The sequence below is a fragment of the Loxodonta africana genome, chromosome 13 (genome assembly GCF_030014295.1).
Source record: "Loxodonta africana isolate mLoxAfr1 chromosome 13, mLoxAfr1.hap2, whole genome shotgun sequence".
NCBI lineage: Eukaryota > Metazoa > Chordata > Mammalia > Proboscidea > Elephantidae > Loxodonta > Loxodonta africana.
The window spans coordinates 29,588,163-29,613,689 of record NC_087354.1 but is presented as its reverse complement, the minus strand read 5'-3'; the positions used below and the strand labels follow the sequence as shown (position 1 = coordinate 29,613,689).

The following is a 25,527-nucleotide window of genomic DNA, read 5'->3' as shown; positions in this document are numbered from 1 at the left end:
AGACCAGACTTAATGGTCTGACTGAGGCTGGAAGGACCCCGGTGATCATGGCCCCCAGGCCTTCTGTTGCCCCAGGACAGGAACCATTCCCGAAGCCAACTCTTCAGACATGGATTGGATTGGACAATGGGTTGGAGAGGGATGCTGGTGAGGAGTGAGCTTCTTGGATCAGGTGGACACTTGAGACTATGTTGGCATCTCCTGCTTGGAGGGTAGATGAGAAGGTAGAGTGGGTTAGAAGCTGGTGAAATGGACACGAAAAGACAGAGTGGAGGGAGAGAGTGGGCTGTCTCATTAAAAAAAAAAGGGGGGGGAGAGTAATTGGGAGTATGTAGCAAGGCGTATATAAGTTTTTATGTGAGAGACTGACTTGATTTGTAAACTTTCACTTAAAGCACAATAAAAATTATAAAAAAAGTTACAATGTTAACTTTTTGTTATATATTTTATCACAATTAAAAAAAATAGAAATTCTGGAGTTGAAAAGTATAATAACTCAACCGAAAACCTCACAAGAAGAACTCAACAGCAGATTTGGCCTGGAAGAAAAAAGAATGAGCAAACATGATAGGTCAATTGAGATTATCTAGTGTGAGGGAAAGAAAGAAAAGAGTAAGGAAAAATAAACAGAGCCTCAGAGACATGTGGGATACCATCACACATACCAACATACACGTGAAGGGAGTCCTAGTAGGAAAGAGAAAAGGCAGCAGAAAAAATATTTGAAGAAATAATGGCCTAAAATTTTCTATATTTCATGAATCTACACATTCAAGAAGTTCAATGAACTCCAAGTAGGATAAACTCAAAAAGATCCTACACCGTAATCAAACTGTCAAAACACAAACACAAAAAGAGAATCTTGAATGCAGCATGAGAGAAGCAACTTGTCACACACAAGGGATTCTCAAAACAGTTTATTTCTTAGCAAAAACCATGGAGGCCAGAAGGAAACAGGATGACACAGTCAAAGAATTCTAGCAAAACCATCCTTCAAAAATGAAGGAGACATTAAGGCACTCCTAGATGAACAAAAACTGAGAGAGTGCATCCCTAACACTAAAGAGACTCCTTCAAACTGAAATGAAAAGACACTACACAATAACTTGAATTCAGATAAGAAAAAAAGAGTGCCAGGAAAGATAACTACATACGAAAATATAAAAGACAGTACATGTACTTTTGGTTTGTTACTCTTTTTTCTCATATCTGATGTACAAGAGAGAAGACTTAAGTTACTAAAACCAGATATAAAAGAAGGACCTTACTATCAACCTTGGACAAATAAGAAGGATTATAAGAGAACACTATGGACAACTGTATGTCAGTAAATCAGACAACCTAGATAAAATGGACAAGTTTCTAGAAAGATACGAACTATAAAAAACTGACTCAGGATTGGGGGGCCAAGATGGCTGACTAGGTAGACACTACCTCGGATCCCTCTTGCAACAAAGACTCTGAAAAACAAGTGAATTGATCACATAAACGGCAATCTACGAACCCTGAACAACAAACACAGATTTAAAGAGTTGACCTGAGTGACAGAGACGGAGAACGAACAACTACGGGGAAGCAGCGATTGTTTTCAGAGCCTGGAGCCAGCGTCCCAGTCAGGTAACCTTGGCGCCGGGCTTAGGACTGGGCGCAGGGGAGAGCTGAGCACGGCATCCTCTCACGGTGCAAACACGGGGCGCAGCCCTACTCCCCTGAACTAACCCCGGGAGGGGGCCCAGCCCGTCCGCGGAGGCTGCGTGGCGACGCGGCTGGCGGGATGAGAACTCCCCGGGAGGCAGTGACTGATTTTGGAGCCGGGAATGCAGCGTTCCAGCAGGGGAACCTTGACGCTGGGCTTTGGACTGGCAGCAGAGGAATTGACCGCGGCTTCTGTGGGCCAGACCCTCGGGGGCAAACTCTACCCAGCCAGCACACATAGGGGACACGCCCCTCAGGAATCTCAGATAAAATAGTCATCCCAAGCAAGATAAACAACTTTGGCTATATCCCGGGGTGCTACTCTCTCCTGTTTTTCTGAACCCTCCCCTCCCCTTCCCAGGCGGCTTCATTAACATTGGAATTTCCTGAGCCAGAGGGAGAACGCTCCGGCTCCGCGGCTTTTCTTTTCCCTTTTTTTTTTTCTTTTTTTGGGTCTTTTCCTAACCCATTCTTCCAGCCTGAGAGAAGCAACCACAAAAAACCCAGGAACCAAAAATCCTTCCCTAATTGGACTAAAAACACAGAACCAGCTCCAGCCAAGCATATATGATCCATATCTCGGACTTTCATCCCTACAGGGAACAAGGTGGCTATTATAATGCAAAGGTATTTCTGACAGGGATCTGACTGCATTTTTTTTAGTGGATTTACTGGAAAAGCAAGTTTCCCAGGTCTGATATCTCTGCTTATTCAACAGAGCCCTAACTGACCCACAACAGGGAACTGAGGGCTGAAGCTCCCCCCAGACCACCTAGCCTCTTGCCTTAGGGGTCTAAGGAGGGTGACACCTACCAATCTGTAGAGGTACTTGCATTGGGGGCCTAAGGTACAGCTGCAGAGCCCTCCCATCAAGATGCTTTAGGAATAGAGACACACCTACCTCACTGACACTTGGGGGAAGCCTGTCAGCATCCTGCCCGCCTTGGAGTGTGAACCCTAGCTGCTAATAGAATCTGGTGCACACAACTATCACCACTACTTCTCAAGGTGGATAGGTGTTAGGGTGCAGCACAAACTTGATGACCCAAAATCAGATTCTACACAAGAATAGTGAATAGACTCAGGCATATATATCTGGCAACAGCCCAAACCAGCTGGTAATAGGTCATAAGTAAGTCAAGGGCTGCAACAATCAAGACAGCACAATCTAGTAGCCCATCCACGTATATTGAAAGAAAACAAAACAAGGTAAGACTCAGTGAGCAAATATAGAATAAATCACAACAATATCTTAGTGATGGCTCGCAGACAGCAGTCGATATCAAACCACATAAAAAAGCAGACCATGGCAGCTTCTACAACCCCCCAAACAAAAGAATCAAAATCTTTCCCAAATGAAGATACAATCCTGAAATTATCAGATACAGAATATAAAAAACGAATTTACAGAATGCTTCAAGACATCAGGGATGACCTCAGAAATGAAATAAGGCAAACTGCAGAAAAAGCCAAGGAACACACTGATAAAACAGTTGAAGAACTCAAAAAGATTATTCAAGAACATAGTGGAAAAATTAATAAGTTGCAAGAATCCACAGAGAGACAGCATGCAGAAATCCAAAAGATTAACAATAAAATTACAGAATTAGACAACGCAATAGGAAGTCAGAGGAGCAGACTCGAGCAATTAGAATGCAGACTGGGACATCTGGAGGACCAGGTAATTAACACCACCAAAAAATCAGATAAAAGAATTAAAAAAAATGAAGAAACCCTAAGAATCATGTGGGACTCTATCAAGAAGGATAATCTGCGTGTGATTGGAGTCCCAGAACAGGGAGGGAGAACAGAAAACACAGAGAAAATAGTCGAAGATCTGCTGACAGAAAACTCCCCTGACGTCATGAAAGACGAAAGGATATCTATCCAAGATGCTCATCGAACCCAATTTAAGAATGATCCAAAAAGAAAAACACCAAGACATATTATCATCAAACTTGCCAAAACCAAAGATAAAGAGAAAATTTTAAAAGCTGCCAGGGATAAAAGAAAGGTCTCCTTCAAGGGAGAATCAATAAGTTCAGACTACTCAGCAGAAACCATGCAGGCAAGAAGGCAATGGGATGACATATACAGAGCACTGAAGGAGAAAAACTGCCAGCCAAGGATCATATATCCAGCAAAACTCTCTCTGAACTATGAAGGCGAAATTAAGATATTTACAGATAAACACAAGCTTAGAGAATTTGCCAAAACCAAACCAAAGCTACAAGAAATACTAAAGGATATTGTTTGGTCAGAACACCAATAATATCAGATACCAGCACAACACAAGGTCACAAAACAGAATATCCTGATATCAACTCAAATAGGGAAATCGCAAAAACAAATTTAGATTAAGTAAAAAAAAAAAAAAAGCTCAAAACAGGGAATCATTGAAGTCAATATGTAAAAGATCACAATAATCAAAAAGAGGGACTAAATACAGGTGGCATAGAACTGCCATATGGAGAGGGATGCAAGGTGATATAGGACAATACAAGTTAGGTTTTTACTTAGAAAAATAGGGGTAAATATTAAGGTAACCACAAAGAGGTATAACAACTCCATAACTCAAAATAAAAACCAAGAAAAACGTAACGACTTAGCAAACATAAAGTCAAATACTATGAAAATTTACAAAGAAAAACATCTCAGCACAAAACAGTAACTGGAAAAATGAAACTGTCAACAACACAGATAAAAAGGCATCAAAATGACAACATTAAACACTTACTTATCTATAATTACGCTGAATGTACATGGACTAAATGCACCAATAAAGAGACAGAGAGTCTCGGACTGGATAAAGAAACACGATCCGTCTATATGCTGCCTACAAGAGACACACCTTAGACTTAGAGACACAAACAAACTAAAACTCAAAGGATGGAAAAAAAAATACATCAAGCAAACAATAAGCAAAAAAGAAGAGGAGTAGCAATATTAATTTCTGACAGAATAGACTTTAAACTTAAATCCACCACAAAGGATAAAGAAAGACACTACACAATGATAAAAGGGACAATTGACCAGGAAGATATAACCACATTGAATATTTATGCATCCAATGACAGGGCTGCAAGATACATAAATCAAATGTTAACAGAACTGAAAAATGAGATAGACACCTCCACAATTATAGTGGAGACTTCAACACACCACTTTCGGAGAAGGACAGGACATCCAGTAAGAAGCTCAACAGAGACACGGAAGACCTAACTACAACAATCAACCAACTTGACCTCATTGATTTATACAGAACTTTCCACCCAACTGCTGCAAAGTATACTTTTTTTTCTAGCGCACATGGAACATTCTCTAGAACAGACCACAAATTAGGTCATAAAATAAACCTTTGCAGAATCCAAAACATCGAAATATTACAAAGCATCTTCTCAGACCACAAGGCAATAAAACTAGAAATTAATAACAGAAAAACTAGGGAAAAGAAATCAAATACTTGGAAAATGAACAATACCCTCCTGAAAAAAGACTGGGTTATAGAAGACATCAAGGAGGGAATAAGGAAATTCATAGAATGCAACGAGAATGAAAATACCTCCTATCAAAACCTCTGGGACACAGCAAAAGCGGTGCTCAGAGACCAATTTATATCGATAAATGCACACATACAAAAAGAAGAAAGAGCCAAAATCAGAGAACTGTCCCTACAACTTGAACAAATAGAAAGTGAGCAACAAAAGAATCCATCAGACACCAGAAGAAAACAAATAATAAAAATTAGAGCTGAACTAAAGGAATTAGAGAACAGAAAAACAATTGAAAGAATTAACAAAGCCAAAAGCTGGTTCTTTGAAAAAATTAACAAAATTGATAAACCATTGGCTAGACTGACTAAAGAAATACAGGAAAGGAAACAAATAACCCGAATAAGAAACGAGAAGGGCCACATCACAACAGACCCAACTGAAATTAAAAGAATCATATCAGATTATTACGAAAAATTGTACTCTAACAAATTTGCAAACCTAGAATAAATGGATGAATTCCTGGAAAAACACTACCTACCTAAACTAACACAATCAGAAGTAGAACAACTAAATAGACCCATAACAAAAAAAGAGATTGAAACAGTAATCAAAAAACTCCCAACAAAAAAAAGCCCTGGCCCGGACGGCTTCACTGCAGAGTTCTACCAAACTTTCAGAGAAGAGTTAACACCACTACTACTAAAGGCACTTCAAAGCATAGAAAATGAGGGAATACTACCCAACTCATTCTATGAAGCCACCAACTCCCTGATACCAAAACCAGGTAAAGACATCACAAAGAAAGAAAATTACAGACCTAAATCCCTCATGAACATAGATGCAAAAATCCTCAACAAAATTCTAGCCAATAGAATTCAACAACATATCAAAAAAATAATTCACCATGACCAAGTGGGGTTTATACCAGGTATGCAAGGCTGGTTTATTAGAAAAACCATTAATGTAATCTACCATATTAATAAAACAAAAGACAAAAACCACATGATCTTATCAATTGATGCAGAAAAGGCATTTGACAAAGTCCAACACCCATTTATGATAAAAACTCTCACCAAAATAGGAATTGAAGGAAAATTCCTCAACATAATAAAGGGCATCTATGCAAAGCCAACAGCCAGCATCACTCTAGATGGAGAGAACCTGAAAGCATTTCCCTTGAGAACGGGAACCAGACAAAGGTGCCCTTTATCACCGCTCTTATTCAACATCGTGCTAGAAGTCCTAGCCAGAGCAATTAGGCAAGACAAAGAAATAAAGGGCATCCGGATTGGCAAAGAGGAAGTAAAATGATCTCTATTTGCAGGTGACATAATCTTATACGCAGAAAACCCCAACGAATCCTCCAGAAAACTACTGAAACTAATAGAAGAGTTTGGCAGAGTCTCAGGTTATAAGATAAACATACAAAAATCACTTGGATTCCTCTACATCAACAAAAAGAACATCAAAGAGGAAATAACCAAATGAATACCATTCACAGTAGCCCCCAAGAAGATAAAATACTTAGGAATAAATCTTACCAAGGATGTAAAAGACCTATACAAAGAAGTCTACAAAGCACTAGTACAAGAAATTAAAAAGGACATACTTAAGTGGAAAAACATACCTTGCTCATGGATAGGAAGACTTAACATAGTAAAAATGTCTATTCTACCAAAAGCCATCTATACATACAATGCACTTCCGATCCAAATTCCAATGTCATTTTTTAAGGTGATAGAGAAACAAATCACCAATTTCATATGGAAGGGAAAGAAGCCTCGGATAAGCAAAGCATTACTGAAAAAGAAGAACAAAGTGGGAGGCCTCACTCTACCTGATTTCAGAACCTATTATACAGCCACAGTAGTCAAAACAGCCTGGTACTGGTACAACAACAGACACATAGACCAGTGGAACAGAATTGAGAACCCAGATATAAATCCATCCACATATGAGCAGCTGATATTTGACAAAGGCCCAGTGTCAGTTAAATGGGGAAAAGATAGTCTTTTTAACAAATGGTGCTGGCATAACTGGATATCCATTTGCAGAAAAATGAAACAGGACCCATACCTCACACCATGCACAAAAACTAACTCCAAGTGGATCAAAGACCTAAACATAAAGACTAAAACGATAAAGATCATGGAAGAAAAAATAGGGACAACGTTAGGAGCCCTAATACAAGGCATAAACAGAATACAAAACATTACCAAAAATGACGAAGAGAAACCAGATAACTGGGAGCTCCTAAAAATCAAACACCTATGCTCATCTAAAGACTTCACCAAAAGAGTAAAAAGAAACCTACAGACTGGGAAAGAATTTTCAGCTATGACATCTCCGACCAGCGCCTGATCTCTAAAATCTATACGATTCTGTCAAAACTCAACCACAAAAAGACAAACAACCCAATCAAGAAGTGGGCAAAGGATATGAACACACACTTCACTCAAGAAGATATTCAGGCAGCTAACATGCTCTCGATCATTAGCCATTAGAGAAATGCAGATTAAAACTACGATGAGATTCCATCTCACTCCAACAAGGCTGGCATTAATCCAAAAAACACAAAATAATAAATGTTGGAGAGGCTGCGGAGAGATTGGAACTCTTATACACTGCTGGTGGGAATGTAAAATGGTACAACCACTTTGGAAATCTATCTGGCGTTATCTTAAGCAGTTAGAAATAGAACTACCATACAACCCAGAAATCCCACTCCTCGGAATATACCCTAGAGAAACAAGAGCCTTCACACAAACAGATATATGTACACCCATGTTTATTGCAGCTCTGTTTACAATAGCAAAAAGCTGGAAGCAACCAAGGTGTCCAACAACGGATGAATGGTTAAATAAATTGTGGTATATTCACACAACGGAATACTATGCATCGATAAAGAACAGTGACGAATCTGTGAAACATTTCATAACATGGAGGAACCTGGAAGGCATTATGCTGAGCGAAATGAGTCAGAGGTAAAAGGACAAATATTGTATAAGACCACTATTATAAGATCTTGAGAAACAGTATAAACTGAGAAGAACACATACTTTTGTGGTTACGAGGGGGGAGGGAGGATGGGTGGGAGAGGGTTTTTTACTGATTAATTAGTAGATAAGAACTGCTTTAGGTGAAGGGAATGACAATACTCAATACACAGAAGGTCAGCTCAAATGGACTGGACCAAAAGCAAAGAAGTTTCCGGGATAAAATGAATACTTCAAAGGTCAACGGAGCAAGGGCGGGGGTTTGGGGGACATGGCTTAAGGGGACTTCTAAGTCAATTGGCAAAATAATTCTATTATGAAAACGTTCTGCATCCCACTTTGAAATGTGGCATCTGGGGTCTTAAATGCTAACAAGCGGCCATCTAAGGTGCATCAATTGGTCTCAACCCACCTGGATCAAAGCAGAATGAAGAATACCAAGGTCACACGATAACTAAGAGCCCAAGAGACAGAAAGGGCCGCATGAACTAGAGACTTACATCATCCTGAGACCAGAAGAACTAGATGGTGCCCGGCTACAACCGATGACTGCCCTGGCAGAGAGCACATCAGAGAACCCCTGAGGGAGCAGGAGATCAGTGGGATGCAGACCCCAAATTCTCACAAAAAGACCATACTTAATGGTCTGACTGAGACTAGAGGAATCCCGGCAGTCATTGTCCCCAAACCTTCTGTCGGCACAGGACAGGAACCATTCCCGAAGACAACACGGCAGTCATGAAAGGGAGTGGATAGTGGGTAGGAGAGAGATGCTGATGAAGAGTGAGCTAATGATATCAGGTGGACACTTGAGACTGTGTTGGCAACTCCTGTCTGGAGGGAGGATGGGAGGATAGAGAGAGTTGGAAGCTGGCAAAATTGTCACAAAAGGAGAGACTGGAAGGGCTGACTCATTAGGGGGAGAGCAAGTGGGAGAATGGAGTAAGGTGTATATAAACTTATATGTGACAGTCTGACTTGATTTGTAAACGTTCACTTGAAGCTCAATAAAAGTTAATTAAAAAAAAAAAACTGACTCAGGAAGAAATATCTGAACAAACCTATAAGAAGTAAAGAGACTGATTAGTGCACAACAGAGAACCCCTGAGGGAGCAGGAGAACGGTGGGATGCAGACCCCAAATTCTCATGAAAAGACCAGACTTAATGGTCTGACTGAGACTAGAAGAATCCCGGCAGTCATGGTCCCCAAGCCTTCTGTTGGCCCAGGACAGGAACCATTCCCGAAGACAACTCATCAGACTTGGAAGGGACTGGACAATGGGTTGGAGAGAGATGCTGACGAAGAGTGAGCTACTTGTATCAGGTGGACACTTGAGACTGTGTTGGCATCTCCTGTCTGAAGGGGAGATGGGAGTGTAGAGAGGGTTAGAAACTGGCAAAAGGGTCACAAAAGGAGAGACTGGAAGGAGGGAGTGGGCCGACTCATTAGGGGGAGAATAAGTGGAGTATGGAGTAACGTGTATATAAGCTTATATGTGACAGACTGACTTGATTTGTAAACTTTCACTTAAAGCACAATAAAAATTATTAAAAATAAATAACTAAATAAAATAAAAAGAAGTAAAGAGACTGATTAGTAATTAAAACGCTTCGTATAAAGAAAAGCCCAGGACCTGATGTCTTCACTGGTGAATTCACCGAACATTTCAAGAAGAGTCAATGTCAGTGTTTCACAAAATCTTCTAAAATATAGAAGAGGAAGCAATACTTCCCAACTCATTCCATGAGACCAGTGTTACCCTCATACCAAAACTAGATAAAGATATCATAAGAAAACTACAAACCAATATCCCTCGTGAATATAAATGCAAAAATTCTCAACAAAATACTAGCAAACCGAATCCCAAGAGCTAAAACCCACTGCCATCGAGTCAATTCTGACTCACAACAACCCTAGAAGGCAGAGTAGAACTTCCCCGTAAGGTTTCCAAGGCTATAACTCTTCATGGAAACAGACTCCCACATCTTTCTCCCGTCAAGGGCTGGTGGGTTTGAACTGCCAACCTTTTGGTTAGCAGCTGAGTGCTTTAACCACTGCACCACCAGGGCTCCTTAAACCGAATCCAGCAACATACAAAAATGACTATATGCCATGTCCAAGTGGGATTTATGCCAGGAGTACAAAGTTGATTCAATGTATGCAATCAATCAAGGTAATACATAATATAAATAGAAAAAATGCAAAACAAACCACATGATCATCTCAGTACCAAAAAAAACAAACCCGCTGCCCTCAAGTCGGAATAGCGACCCTATAGGACAGAGCAGAACTGCCCCACAGAGTTTCCAGGGAGCGCCTGGCAGATTCGAACTGCTGACCCTTTGGTTAGCAGCCGTAGCACTTAACCACTACACCACCAGCGTTTCCAATCATCTCAGTAGATGCAGAATAAAACATTTCATAAAATTCAATACTCTTTCATGATAAAAACACTCAAGAAACTAGGAATAGAAGGTAAAACACACACAACTAGCATGGTACTTAGCTTTTTGCCTGTAAAATCAGGAATAAGACAAGGATGTCCCCTCTAGCTACTTCTATTCAACATTGTACTAGAGGTTCCAGCCAGAGGATTAGGAAAATAAATAAAAGTTACTGAGATTGAAAAAGAAGTAAAATTTAGATTCTGGGAAAAATGGCATTATGAGCAGGTTTAAGATCCCAATCATCCCACATGAGCACCAAGAAATCTGTAATCTCAATTCTGTAAGAACTCTGAAAAGTAGGTGGAGGATTACAGAAATTAACTGCACTCTGAAACAAGAAAAAAACAACTTTTAAATAACAGAAAAACTCATTTCCCTACTCTACCCCCCCGACTTCCTCCTGACAGGGCAGCCAGGTGGCTGCAGCAGAAGCGAACCACAGCTTACACATTCACAAAGAAGAGGCCCTGATCTCTGGCTTTGGAGTGAATAGGGCAGATTTTGGTGGCAGACTGTACAGTGTGTCGGTTCTGACCTGTCTGGGGGCTGCCCAAAGGCCTAAACCTTCCCCTGGCCTGAATCAGAGTGCTCACAGAGCAGGGGAGGGAATAGTGACCAAAGACTAAAGGCTGTGTTGTGCCTGTCTGAAATTGTTTTGCAGGAATCAGTGGTCTCTAAAATAAAAATGTATACAGGCAATTAAGAAAGCTAACACATTGGAAAATTCTAGTATTACGGCTTCAAGGGAAAAAAAAACACAAGGCATGCAAAGAAACTGGAAACGATGGCCCATTCAAAAGAACAAGTCGAGGGAAGAGAAATTACCTTTATGGAAATCTGGATAACAGACAGATTAAAAACTGTTGCTGTCTAGTCAACTTCAACTCACACTGACTCTACAGGACAGAGTAGCACTGCCCCATAGGGCTTCTGTGGTTGTAATCCTTATGGAAGAAGAGTGCCATGTCTTTCTCTGGTGGAGCAGCTGGTGGGTTAGAACTGCTGACCTTTCAGTTAGCAGCTGAGTGCTTAACCACTGAGCCACCACAGCTCCTAATAGCTTAGAAGATTTTAAAACAATAATATTAAATATGCTCAAACATCTAAAGGAAAGGGTGGACAAAGAAAACTGAAGGAAATCAGGAAAATGACACATGAGCAAAATGAGAATATTAATAAAGAGACGGACACTATAAAAATGAACCAAACAGAAATACTGGAGTTGAAAAGTAAAATAATTTAAATATAAAACTTTCTGGGGGTGTTCAACAGCAGATTTGAGCTGGCAGAAGAAAGAAATCAGCAAATTAGAAGATAAGGTAACCGAACCATGTGTTGTTTTAAGCCATTAAAAAAAAGGTTAAGGCAATTGAAACTGCTGAGTCTGAAGAGCAAAAAGAGAAAAGGATCAAGAAAGCTGAGCAAAGCCTAATGGTATGTGGTATACCACCATGCGAACTAACATGCTCATCATGGGACTCCCAGGAGGAAAAGAGAGAGAGGAAGGGAAAGAATATTTAAAGGAATAATGGCAGAAAACTTTCAAAATTTGATGAAGGACATGAATCTACACATACAAGAAGCTCAATGAACTCAGAGTAGAACAAACCCAAAGAGATTCAAACTGAGACATATTATAATCAAACTCTTGAAAATCAAAGATAATGACAGAATCTTGAAACAGCAAGACAGAAGGGAAATGTCACCTATAAAGGATAACAGACTGAACATATACAAAGAAGACCAAAAAAGAAGTAGAGGATTTGAACACTATAAACCAACTAGACCTAACAAATGTATTTAGAATACTCCATCCAACAACAAATACTCACTCTTCTTCAGTGCATATGAATCATTCCAAGACAGACCATGTGCTAGGTCACAAAACAAGTCTTAATAAACTTTAAAACATTGGAAATTGTAAAAGATTAGAAGATATAAAGTATCTTCTCTGACCACAACAGAATGAAACTAGAAATTGATGATAAAAGTTAAACTGCAAAATAAACAAATATGTGGAAATTAAACACACTATTAAATAACCAATGTATCAAAGAAGTGATCAAGAAAGAAATCAGAAAACACTTAGAGTCAAATGAAAATAAAAGCACAACATCTCGAACCTTACGGCATGTGACAAAGGCAGTGCTCAGAAATTTACAGCAGTAAAAACCTACATTAAAAAAGAAGATCTCAGATCAATAACTGTAGAATTTGAAGAACTAGAAAAGGAAGAGCAAACTATGTCCAAAGCTATCAAAAGGAAGGAAATAACAAAGATTAGAGCAGAAATCAATAAAACCAGAAGTTGGTTTTTTGCAAAGATAAATAAAATGGACAAATCTTTAACTAGATTGCAAAGAAAAAGAGAGAGAAGATGTAAATATCTAAAATCAGAAATGGAAGTAGGAACATTACAGCTGACCCTACAGAAATAAAAAGGATCAAGAGAGAATACCATGAACAACTATATGCCATATGGAAATTCCTCAAAACATACAACATAATCTACACTGACTCAAGAAGAAACAGAAAATCTCAACAGACACGTAACAAGTGAAAAACTGAATCCATAATCAAAAACCTCCTAGCAAAAAAGTCCTGGACCAGAAGGATTCATGAGAATGCTATCAAACATTTATAGAAGTGACACCAATCCTTCTTAAACTCTTCCAAAAAAAAATAGAAGTGGAGGGAATACTTCCTAACTGATGCTATGAGGCTAGCATTACCCTGATACCAAAGCCAGACAAAGACACCACAAGAAAACTACAGACTGATAACCCTTCTGAATACGAAAAAAAAAAAACAACCCAGTGCCGTCGAGTCAATTCCGACTCATAGCGACCCTATAGGACAGAGCAGAACTGCCCTATAGAGTTTCCAAGGAGCACCTGGCGGATTTGAACTGCCAACCCTTTGGTTAGCAGCTGTAGCACTTAGCCACTACGCCACCAACGTTTCCATCCCTCCTGAATATAAATGCAAAAATCCTCAACAAAACACTAGCAATCCAAATCCAACAGTATATTAAAAGGATTATACATCATGATCAAGTGGGATTTATTCCAGGAATGGTCCAGTATTAAAAAATCAATCAATGTAATACACTATATTAATAGAACAAAGGAAAAGAACCACAATCAATGCAAAAAAAGGCATCTGACAAAAGCTGACAAAATCCAACACCTTTCATGATAAAAACACTCAACAAAGTAGGACTAGAAAGGGAAATTCCTCAATATGATAAAACACACTTAGGAAACACCCAACAACTACCATCATATTCAATGGAGAAAGACTAAAAGCTTTCCTCTTAGGATTAGAGCCAAGACAAAGATGCCCACTCTCACTACTGGTACTAAGTATTGTACTGGAAGTCCTAGCCAGAGCAATTAGGCAAGAAAACAATATCTATTCACAGATGGTATTATGGATTGAATTGTGTCCTCCAAAAATGTGTGTCAACTTGGCTAGGCTACGATTTCCACTGTTGTGCAATTGTCCTCCATTTTGTGATCTGATGTGATTATCCTATGTATTGTAAATCCTAACCTCCATGATGTTAAAGAGCAGGATTAGAGGTAGTTATGTTACTGAGGCAGTACTCAATCTACAGGATTAGGGTGTATCATGAGTCAATCTCTTCTGAGATATAAAAGAGAGTTTTGAGCATAAAGAAGGGCCTCATGACACTAAGAAAGAAGTACCAGGAGCAGAGCACGTCCTATGGACCAGGGTCCCTGCAATGAGAAGCTCCTCGATTAGGGGAAAACTGATGACAAAGACCTTGACAAGGACCTTCCCCAGAGCTGACAGAGAGAGAAAGCCTTCCCCTGGAGCTAGGATCCTGAATTCAGACTTCTAGAATTGAAGTGAGACAATAAATTTGTTTGTTAAAGCCATCCACTTGTGGTACTTTTGTTATAGCAGCACTAAATAACTAAGATAGATGGCATAATCTTGCACATAGAAAATCCAAAGAAACCCACATACACAAAGTATTAGAGCTAATGTCAGATACAGCAAGGTTGCAGGATACAAAAGCAATATAAAAAAATCTATTGTATTTCTATACACTAGCAGCGAACAATATGAAAATGAAATTAAGAAAACAATTCCATTTATGATAGCATCAAAAAGAAAAAAATATTTAGGAATAAACTTAACAAAAGAAGTGTAAGACTTATAATCCAAAAATTATAAACATTGTTGAAATTAAAGATGCCTAAATAAACAGAAAGACAACCCATGTTCATGGGTTGGACAATTTATATTAAGATAGCAATACTTCTCAAATTGATATACAAATTCAGCGCAATCCTTATCAAAATCCCAGCTGACTTCTTTGCAGAAACTGCCAAGCCGATCTTAAACTTCATACGGAAAAAAAAAAAAGGAACCTTGTTGCCACTGAGTTGATTGTGACTCAGCAAAACACCAGGGACCCAGAGTATCCAAAACAAAGTTAAAAAAAAAAAGTTGGAGGACTCACATTTCTCTGTTTCAAAACTTACTACGAAGCTACAGTAATTAAGACTGTATGGTACTAGCACAAGGATAGATACACAGATTAAGGATATGAAACTGAGAGTCCAGAAATAAACCTATACATCTATGGTCAACTGATTTCCAACAAGGGTACAAAAAGCCAATTCAATGGGGAAAGAATGAAGTTAGGCCTTTACCTCATATCATATATAAAAGTAACTGAAACATGGATTAAAAACCTAAACGTAAGAGCTAAAGCTATAAAAATTTTAGAAGAAAACCTAAGTGTAAATCCTCACAACCTTTGATTCGGCAAAGGTTTCTTAGATATGACACCAAAAGCACAAGCAACAAAGGAAGTAACAGATAAATTAGACATAATAAAAAGTTTTGTGCTTCAAAGGACATCATTAAAAAAGCGAAAAGTTAACCCACATAATGGAAGAAAATATTTACGAATCATATCCCTAATAAGTGGTTTATATGAATAACATCCCAAAGAACTGGAATTCCAGAACACTTAATTGCTCTCACGAGGAACCTGTACATAGATCAAGAGGCAGTTGTTCAAACAGAACAAAGGGATACTGCATGGTTTAAAGTCAGGGAAGGTGTACGTCAGTGTTATATCCTTTCACCATACTTATTCAATCTGTATGCTGAGCAGGTAATTCGGGAAGAAGAAAGGGGCATCAACATTGGAGGAAGACTCATTAACAACCTGAGTTATGCAGATGACACAATGTTGCTTGCTGAAAGTGAAGAGGACTTGAAGCACTTACTGAAGAAGATCAAAGACCACAGCCTTCAGTATGGACTGCATCTCAACATAAAGAAAACAAAAATCCTCACAACTGGTCCAATGAGCAACATCATGATAAAGGGAGAAAAGATTGAAGTTGTAAAGGATTTCATTTTACTTGGATCCACAATCAACACCCATGGAAGCAGCAGTCAAGAAATCAAAAGACGCATTGCATTGGGTAAATCTGCTGCAAAGGACCTCTTTAAAGTATTAAAAAGCAAAGATACCACCTTGAAAACTAAAGTGCAGGTGACTCAAACCACAGTATTTTCAATTGCCTCATATGCATGCAAAAGCTGGACAATGAATAAGGAAGACCAGAGAAAAACTGATGCCTTTAAATCATGGTGTTGGCAAAGAATATTGAATATACCACAGACTGCTAAAAGAACGAACAGATCTGTCTCGAGAGAAGTACAGTCAGAACGCTCCTTAGAAGCAAGGACTGCAAGACCTTGTCTCACATACTTTGGACATATTATCAGGAGGGATCAGTCCCTGGAGAAGGACATCATGCTTGGTAAAGCAGAGGGCCTGCGCAAAAGAGGAAGACCCTCAACAAGATGATTGACACAGTGGCTGCAACAACGGTCTCAAGCATAACAATGACTGTGAGGATGGCACAGGACCAGGCAGTGTTTCGTTCTGTCGTATGCAGGGTAGCTATGAGTCGGAGTCAACTCGACAGCACCTAACAACAAACAACAACAACATCTAGGATATATAAGGAACTATTACAACTCAACAATAAAAAGATAACACAATTTTTTTAAAAGGGCAAAAGATCTGAATGGTACTTCTCTGAAGAAGCCATAGAAATAGCCGGTAAGCACACGAAAAAATGTTCAACATCATTAGCCATCAGGGAAATGTAAATTAAAATTGCAACAAGATAGGACTTCGCATCAACTAGCATGGCTAGAATCAGAAGGACAGATGGTAACAAGCGTAAGTGAATGTGTGGAAAAATTGGAATCCTCATACAATGTTGATGGAAATGTAAAATGGTGCAACTGCTTTGGAAAACAGTCTAGCAGTTCCTCAACAGTTAAACAGAGTCACATCATTCAGTCAACAATTCTAGTTCTAAGTATGTACCCAAGAAAAATAAAAACATACGACTACATAAAACCTTATCCATGGAAAAAAAAATGATGCTCCTAGAAGCATTATTCATAATAGTCAAAAAGTAGGAAAAACCTAAATGTCCATAAACTCATGAATGAATAAATAAAATGTGGTATATTCATAAATTGAACACTAACGACCGAAGAAGACCAGACAAGTTGTGGGATGACATCAAGACATCATACACGAAGAAGGCAAAAAGTCATTAAAAAGACAGTAAAGCAAAGACCAAAATGGATGTCAGAAGAGACTCTGAAACTTGCTCTTCATCATAGAGTAGCTAAAGCAAATGGACGAAATGATGTAGTAAGAGGTCTCAACGGAAGACTTCAAAGGGCGGCTTCTGAAGACAAAGTAAACTATTACATGTGCAAAGACCTGGAGTGAGAAAACCAAAAGGGAAGAACAAGCTCGGCATTTCTCAAGCTGAAAGAACTGAAGAAAAAATTCAAACCTTGAGCTGCAATACTGAAGGATCCTATGGGCAAGATACTGAACGACACACGAGGCATCAAGAGAAGATGGAGAGAATAGAGTCGCTGTACCGAGAAGAATCAGCTGACATTCAACCATTTCAGGAGGCAGCATATGATCTAGAACCAATGGTACCAAAAAAAGAAGGCCAAGCTGCACTGAAGGCACTGGTGAAAAACAAGGACCCAGGAATTAACAGAATACCAATAGAGATGTTTCAAAAAATGGATGCAGCACAGGAGATTGTCACTTGTCTATGCCAAGAAATATGGAAGACAGCTCCAACTGACTGGAAGAGATCCACATTTGTGCCCATTCCAAAGAAAGGTGATCCAAAACAATGAAGAAACTATTGAACAATATCATCAATACCACACGCGAGTAAAATTTTGCTGAAGATAAATAAAAAACGGTTGCATCGACAAGGAACTGCCAGAAATTCGAGCTGGATTCAGAGAGGACATGAAATGAGCGATATCATTACTGATGTCAGATGGATCACAGCTGAAAGCAGAGAATACCAGAAAGATGTTTACCTGTGTATTATTGACTATGCAAAGGCATTCGACTGTGTGGATACTAACAAATTATGGGGAACACTGCAAAGAAATAGGAATTCCAGAAACTTGATTGTACTCCTGTGGAACCTGTACATAGACCAACACGCAGTTGTTCGAACAGAACAAGGGGATGCTATGTGGTTTAAAATCAGGAAAGGTGTGCGTCAGGGTTTTATTCTTTTACCATACTTATTCAATCTGAATGCTGAGCAAATAATCCAAGAAGCTCCACTACGTGAAGAACTCAGAATCAGGACTGGAGAAAGGCTCATTAACAACCTGTGTTATGCAGATGAAACGACCTTGCTTCCTGAAAGTGAAGGGGACCTGAAGTACTTACTGATGAAGGTCAAAGACTACAGCCTTCACTATAACTTACAGTTCAACATAAAGAAAACAAAAATCCTCAAAACTGGACCAATAAGCAACATCATGACAAATGGAGCAAAGAATGACATTGTAAAGGATTTCATTTGACTTGAATCCACAATCAACGCCCATGGAAGCAGCAGTCAAGAAATCAAGCGATGCATGTGTTAAGCAAATCTGCTGGAGAGATGTACTTAAAGTTTTGCAAAGCAAAGATGTCACTCTGAGGACTGAAGTGTGCCTGACCCAAGCCGTGATATTTTCAATCACCTCATATGCATGTGAAAGCTGGACAATGAATAAGGACGACTGAAGAACCACTGCCTTTGAATTATGGTGTTGGCAGAGAATAGCGAATATACCACAGACTGCCAGAAGAACGTACAAGTCTTGTCTTGGAAGAAGTACAGCCAGGGTGCTTCTCGGAAACCAGAATGGTGAGATTTTGTCTCATGTACTTTGGACATGTTATCAGGAGGGACCAGTCCCTGGAGAAGGACATCATGCTTCGTAAAGTAGAGGGTCCTTGAAGAAGAGGAAGCCCTTCAACGAGATGGACTGACACAGTGGCTGCAACAATGGGCTGAAACATACCAACAATTCGATTGTGAGGATGGCACAGGACCGGACAGTGTTTTGTTCTGTTGTACACAGGGTCGCTGAGTCAGAACTAGCTCAATGACACCTAACAACAGCAACAACATATTCATAAAATGGAGTGTTATTCAACAATAAAAAAACTAAGTATTGATACACGCTACAACATGGATGAACTCTGATAACGGTATGCTATGTGAAAGAAGTCAGTCATAAAGGAATAGCTGATTCCATGTCTTAGGATTCTCCTCTTATGAAATGTCCAAAGCAGGCAAATCTATAGAGCCAGAAAGCAGGTTAGTGGTTTCCTAGGGCTGGGGCAGCTGAGGGGCTGGAGGTAATGGCTAAGGGACGAGGGATTTCTTTTGAGGGTAATGAAAAATGTTCTAACATTTATTGTGTTGATGAATGAACAACTCTGTGAATATACTAAAAGAGACTGACTTGCACATTTTAAGTGGGTGCTGTATGGTATGTCAATTAAAGCTCAATAATGCTGTTGTAAAAAGTGTGACTATTATGGTACATAAATTATTAAATGATTTTAAATAAATTATTAAAAACAATTGTATACTTTCAGAGGGTGAATTTTATGGTATATGAATTATATCTCAAAAATTTTTAAATTGTCATCATTAGTTAACTATTGGTCATATACATCCACAATTTAAAAGGATTAAAATGATTAGGAAATAATTTCCACAAGTACTTGATGACATATATACTTAAAAGATGCTACTTTTAAAGCAGGCTTTGCATGTCTATGTTTTTTAATAAGGTAAAAATAAGGTTAGTCGTAGAAGTGGGCGCCATGATAATTTGTCCCAGGTTTGTCTGTCCAAGAAAGAAAGTACCCTTCTTTCAACTGGTAGGATAGGCAGCTGCTTCTGATTTCCTTTCATTTTCTTTTTTGTTTGATATTTCTACACAAAAGCCATTTACTAATAAGTTTTCATAAAAGTTGACACAACCAGTTTTGAACATTCTTTCAGAAATAGTGAGATAGATGCGTTTTTGTAGCCTTGCTTGCAGCAGAGACCCAATTTACTTGGCGGAAGAAAAATAAACCATGTTAAAATAACCTAAGCATCTGAAATCACTTTTAATTTTTGCTTTGTAGAATTTTATCCCACCAGTTTATAAAATCACTGTGAGTCACAATCTGTAATGATGTGGAGCTGGCCCTTATTCAAGATATGGAAGCAAATATGCCCTGCCTGGTACTAAGAATCTCTATATAAGGAGCCCAAGATATTCTATTTCATTAAACTCTACAGCTCCCTAGCCACTTGTTAAGCACAGATTTAAGTACTAAACATTGATGTCCTCTTCTCCACAGTTTTAAAAGCACAAGTAAACCAAAGTGAGTTTTACCAAAAGTGCAGCCTTTACAAGCCCCCAAACCAGCAGTACAATCTCAGAGAGCCACTTCAACTCCCTTTAGCAAAATCATTTAAGTACACAAGACAAGAGATTGCTGCTTTTGTTCATTCTGTAGAATCCCACAAAAATGTCCCTGTGCAGCTTCAAATAGTAAGAAAAGTAGCAATATGTGCCAACACTAAACAAATCTACCAAGGAACCTAGGGACACAGCAGTGGCATTAATTATTATTACCTTTGAAGATGCCTCTCAGGAGTGCTCCAGCAGCTTTTCCTTTCACTGCTTGATTCTGAAGAAGATTAGTCAGCTGTGATTAAAGAAAGTAAAAGCTGTAAGTCTCTGCCAACAACCAGCCCCATCTCCTCTACCCTGATGACCCTAAGCTCCCAACGTGAAAAAGCATTCATCTCTCAGGTTCATATCACTCAGACTCCAAGTATCACAAATAGCATAAAGCTCTTTTAGATAAAGCAGGGTAGGTCTTAATCTGATGCTGCGTTCTTGGGACTGAAATCTATGCATATATTCATTTTACAAACATTTACTGAGCACTTAATCAGCACTGGGCATTGTGCTATGTTCTTGAGTCTATACACTCATTCAACAAATATTTTTTGAGCCTGTTCTTTTTCCTACGCACTAGGGAGGGATACACGGGTGAACAAGGTAAACACGGCAATTTAACTCACAGAGTCTACAACAGGGCAGGAAGGGAAAGAGTGACAGAACAAAAAATCTGAAAAGAAATATTTGTAAAGAAAAGAAAGAGGCTGAGATAGACAACTGAGGAAAGAGAAACAACTTCAGCTAACGTAGTCAGGGAAAGCTTCTCTGAGGTAGGTGACATTTAAACAGAGACATTTATGGAGAATGTGAAAGAGCTAGTTATATAAAAGGGAGGAGGGAAGGACATTCCAGATAGAGTTATCATCAAAGGCCAAGAGAGGGCAAAAAGCTCACCATGTTTGAGGGCCTGAAAAAAAAGACCAATATGACTAGGCAGCCGTAAGCAAAAAAGCAGCACAAGATGAGTTCGGAGAGATGGGCAAGGACCAGATTATAAAGAATCTTGTAGGCCGTGACAGGAAGTTTGGAGTTTAGTCTAAGTGCAACAGGAGTTATTAAAGAGAAAAGCAAGGGAGTGATACACTAGGTGTGTGTCTTTTTTTAAAAGTCGTTCTTGCTGGTGAGTAGCGTCTGAGGTCTTCAAAGCTTGGGAGAGGCCATTTAAGACACAACTATTGGTCTCTAATCCCCTGAAATAAAAAAATGAACCCAAGGACTCAAAGCAGAAACTCGTCTACCGGACTAATAGTCTTCAGGAACCACAGCCTCATGTACCCTGAGACCAGAACTAGATGGTACCCAGCTACCACTAATGACTGTTCTGATCAGGACCACAACAGATGGATTCTGATAGAATGGGAGAAAAATGTAGACCTGAACCTCAAATTCTTATAAAATACAGACTTACTAAACTGGTTGAAACTGGAGGACTCTCCAAGATTAGTGCTCTGAGATATTCTTTAAACCATGATCCAAACCCTGAGGTCACCTTTTAGCTAAATAACACATTGGCTCACAAAATAAAAACTATCACCTGTGAGTACCATGCTCCTTTTAAAAAATCATCTATATAATACCAAATGGACAATAAACCAAACCAAAAAACCAAACCCATTGTAGTTGAGTCAATTCCAACCTACACCGACCCTATAGGACAGGGCAGAACTGCCCCATAGTTTCAATGAGCGCCTGGTGGATTTGAAATGCCAACCTTTTGGTTAGCAGCTGTAGCTCTTATCCACTACGCCACCAGGGTTTCCAATGACCAATGATTACTTCAAAACACAGATAAGAAGATAAGGGGACAAGGAAACCAGATTAATGTAAACAGAACAACCGGAGCAGAAATAACGAGAACGTTCATGCATTGTGAAGACTGTAACCAATGTCGCTGAACAATCTGTGTAGAAATTGTTGAATGGGAGCCTAAACTGCTATGTAAACCTTCACCAAAAAAACACAGTAAAACATTATAAAAAAAAAAAAGTCACATTTGCTCCTGTGTAGAGAATGGGTTGTGGGGGCTTTAAGAGTGAAACAGAGATATCTGTTAGCAGACTGATGCAGTGTTCAAATTAGAGTCTGGTGGCCTAGGTCAAAGTGAGAGCAAGACAAATAAAGAAAACTAGGAAGATTCAAGATATATTTCAGAGGTAGAATCAACAGGACTTCCTAATGGTTTGGAAGAGAAGGGGAAGTGGTGATGAAGGAAAAGAAAAAATCAAGGACTCCCAAATTTCTGGCTTACGCAATTAACTGGGTAGATGGCAGCACCATCTATTAACATGCGGAAAATCTGGGATTAAGCAACATGTAAATCACCCAGAGGACTTGTTAAAACAGATTGCTGGGTTTCATTCACCTCTAGTTACTGATTCAGGTTTTGCTTGGGGCAGAGAACCACTGCTCAAGATATCCCAGTAGAGATGTCACGGAGATAACTAGATAGGCACAAGTGTCTACATTTCCTTTTAGCAGAATATGCTTCCTAGTACTCACATCATCTTCTTTCAGGCTTTGAAGAAATTTCTGCAGTTTGTCTGCTGTTTTTTCTGCAGCTAGAGATATAATTTTCTGATCCATTGTTGCTCATTTCAGGGAACTGTAAGGCAAAAAGGTCAGAGCTGAATGAAACTTCAGAAGTCAACAGGTTGATATTTTTTCCTCCCCTATCTGTTCACTGAGTATTTATTTCACACCTAGTATAGGCAAGGTTAAAGAGCCATGGTGGTGCAGTGGTTAAAGTGCTCAGCCGCTAACCAAATGGTCAGTGGTTTGAACCCACCAGCTGCTCCACAGGAGAAAGATGTGGCAATCTGCTTCTGCAAAGATTATAGCCTTGGAAACCCTATGGGGCAGTTCTATCCTGACCCACAGGGTCACAATGAATCAAAACGGACTCAATGGCAACAGGTTATAGACAAGGTAAACAGTGGATGCTCAAAAGGTTAAAGAGTACTAACAAGTATGAGTAGGTAATTTTTATCCTAACCAGAACAACCTCAAGAATTACCTGGTTACTCATCTTATTATTATTCTAATCAAGTGATTTCATAATTTGGTCCACATTTTTATCATATTTGGTTTTTTTAAGGAGCCCTGGTGGCACACTGGTTAAGTGCTCCACTGCTAAGCAAAAAGTTTGGGGGTTTGAATCCACCAGCCACCCTGCGGGAGAAAGATGTGGCTGGCAGTCTGCTTCCATAAAGATTATAGCTTTGGAAACCCTATGGGGGCAGTTCTACTCTGTCTTATAGGGTCACTATGAGTGGGAATCAACTGGACAGAAATGGGGTTTTTGGTTTGGGTTGGTTTTTTTAGCATCTATCCAACACAATGCCTAGAAGAAGGTAGTCATTTAACAGTAGATCAAATATACATTATAATGCAATTATTATAAACATATATACAAGAATATGTCCTTTATTAAAAACATACAACAAAGTAATATTTGACAAATGAATGAATCAACAGCCTAGTAAAGGCTAAGTGCCAATTAAATGGGTTAAAAAAGGAGAGAAGTTCATATGAATAAAGAAATAATTGTATGCTCAAATGTCACAAAAGGATTCCCACAGAGGAAAGCTTGAACTAGAATTTTGAGATTAAATTTAGTCAGTCAAGACAACCAACCAGATGGTATATATTATACATTATTGTAAAGGAACAAAGGCAATCATAAGAGAATCTGAAAAATTTACTTGGGGGATAAACAAACAGTGGTATATCCATACAATGGAGTATTATTCATCAATTAAAAGAAATGAGTTCTGAAGCCATGAAAAGACAGGGAGGAACCTTAAATGCATACTGCTAAGGGAAAGGAGTCCCTGAATGGCACAAACAGTTAAGAGCTTGACTCCTAGCCAAAAAGGTGGCAGTTCAAACCCACTCAGGGGAGTCTCGGAAGACAGGCCTGTCGATCTGCTTCTGAAAGCTCACATCCTTGAAAACCCTATGGAACAGTTTCACTCTGCACACATGGGGCCACCATGAGTCTGAATGGACTGGACGGCAACTAACAACAACGTGAAAGAAGCCCACGCAAAAAAGCTACAGACTGTACAAGTCCAATGATATGACATTCTGGAAAAGGCGAAACGATACAGACGGTGAAAATATCAGTGGTTAGGGGGATGTCATGGGGCCAAGGAAGGGATGAATAGGTGGACAGTGCATTTTCTTGGACAGTGAAACTATTCTGTATGATACTGTAATGGTGAACAAACGACATTAAGCATTTGTTAAAATCTATAGGACCATATACAGCACAGAGCGCACCTAATGTAAACTATGGACTTTAGTTAATAATATATCAATACTGGTTTATTAACTGTAACAAATATACCATAGGAATACAAGATGTTAACAGGAGAAACAAACGTGCAGAGGGGGGCATGTGGGAACTCTGAGATTTCTGCACACTTTTTCTTTAAACCTAAAACTGGTCAAAAACATGATTTAACTAAAAAAAAAAAAACTTATTTGAGGAACATGAGTAGATTGGCTGAGGTAGGGAGTTCAAGTAGGAGCAGAGAGACTAGGAAAGACAAATAGGCTGGGGATAAATGTAACGATCTTAAATGTCATGCTAAGGAATTAATATTTTATTCTGTAAATAATAAAGAGCCACCAGAACTTTTTTAAGCAAAAGAGAATCCGACAAGACTGAAACAGTGTTTGTGGAAAATGAATCTGGCATCATTGTGCTGATTAAAGCAGGAAGGGGTAAGGAGAAAGAGCCTAGACTGTGAGACCAATTAGAGGGCTATTTTAGTGGTAGTGACAGGCCTGTGGTGACTGGGGAATGGGAAGGAAGGAATGAACCAAAGGCATATTAGACAAACAGGATTTATTAATTTACTAGCTATGGGAATAGGAGGGGGAAATGCAAACCGGTGGAAAAGAACGTGCTCCTGCTCCTCCACCTTCTCCTGTGCTCCCCACCTGGCTGCTCAGGTCAGAAAGCTGGGCAATATGCTTCGCCTTCATCCTCCACATCCACTCCTCCCAGGCCTGT

The 25,527-nt window shown here is 39.2% G+C and overlaps 1 protein-coding gene across 4 annotated transcripts in view; it reads right to left on the bottom strand.

Moving 5' to 3' along the window:
* The window catches only part of FANCI (FA complementation group I), a 96,098-nt gene that overhangs the window by 68,388 nt on the left and 2,183 nt on the right, over nt 1–25,527 (bottom strand). For 3 of the 4 annotated variants that reach the window (XM_064267117.1, XM_064267119.1, XM_023553031.2), the window contains exons 2-3: nt 23,007–23,109; nt 20,676–20,748 (exon numbers count right to left, since the gene is read on the bottom strand). In XM_064267117.1, coding sequence (XP_064123187.1) covers nt 20,676–20,748; nt 23,007–23,090 — 157 coding nt within the window. In that variant the 5' untranslated portion in view covers nt 23,091–23,109. Of the gene's footprint in view, nt 1–18,846; nt 19,551–20,675; nt 20,749–23,006; nt 23,110–25,527 lie in introns of those variants that run through there. The other variant, XM_064267118.1, reaches the window with a different exon arrangement.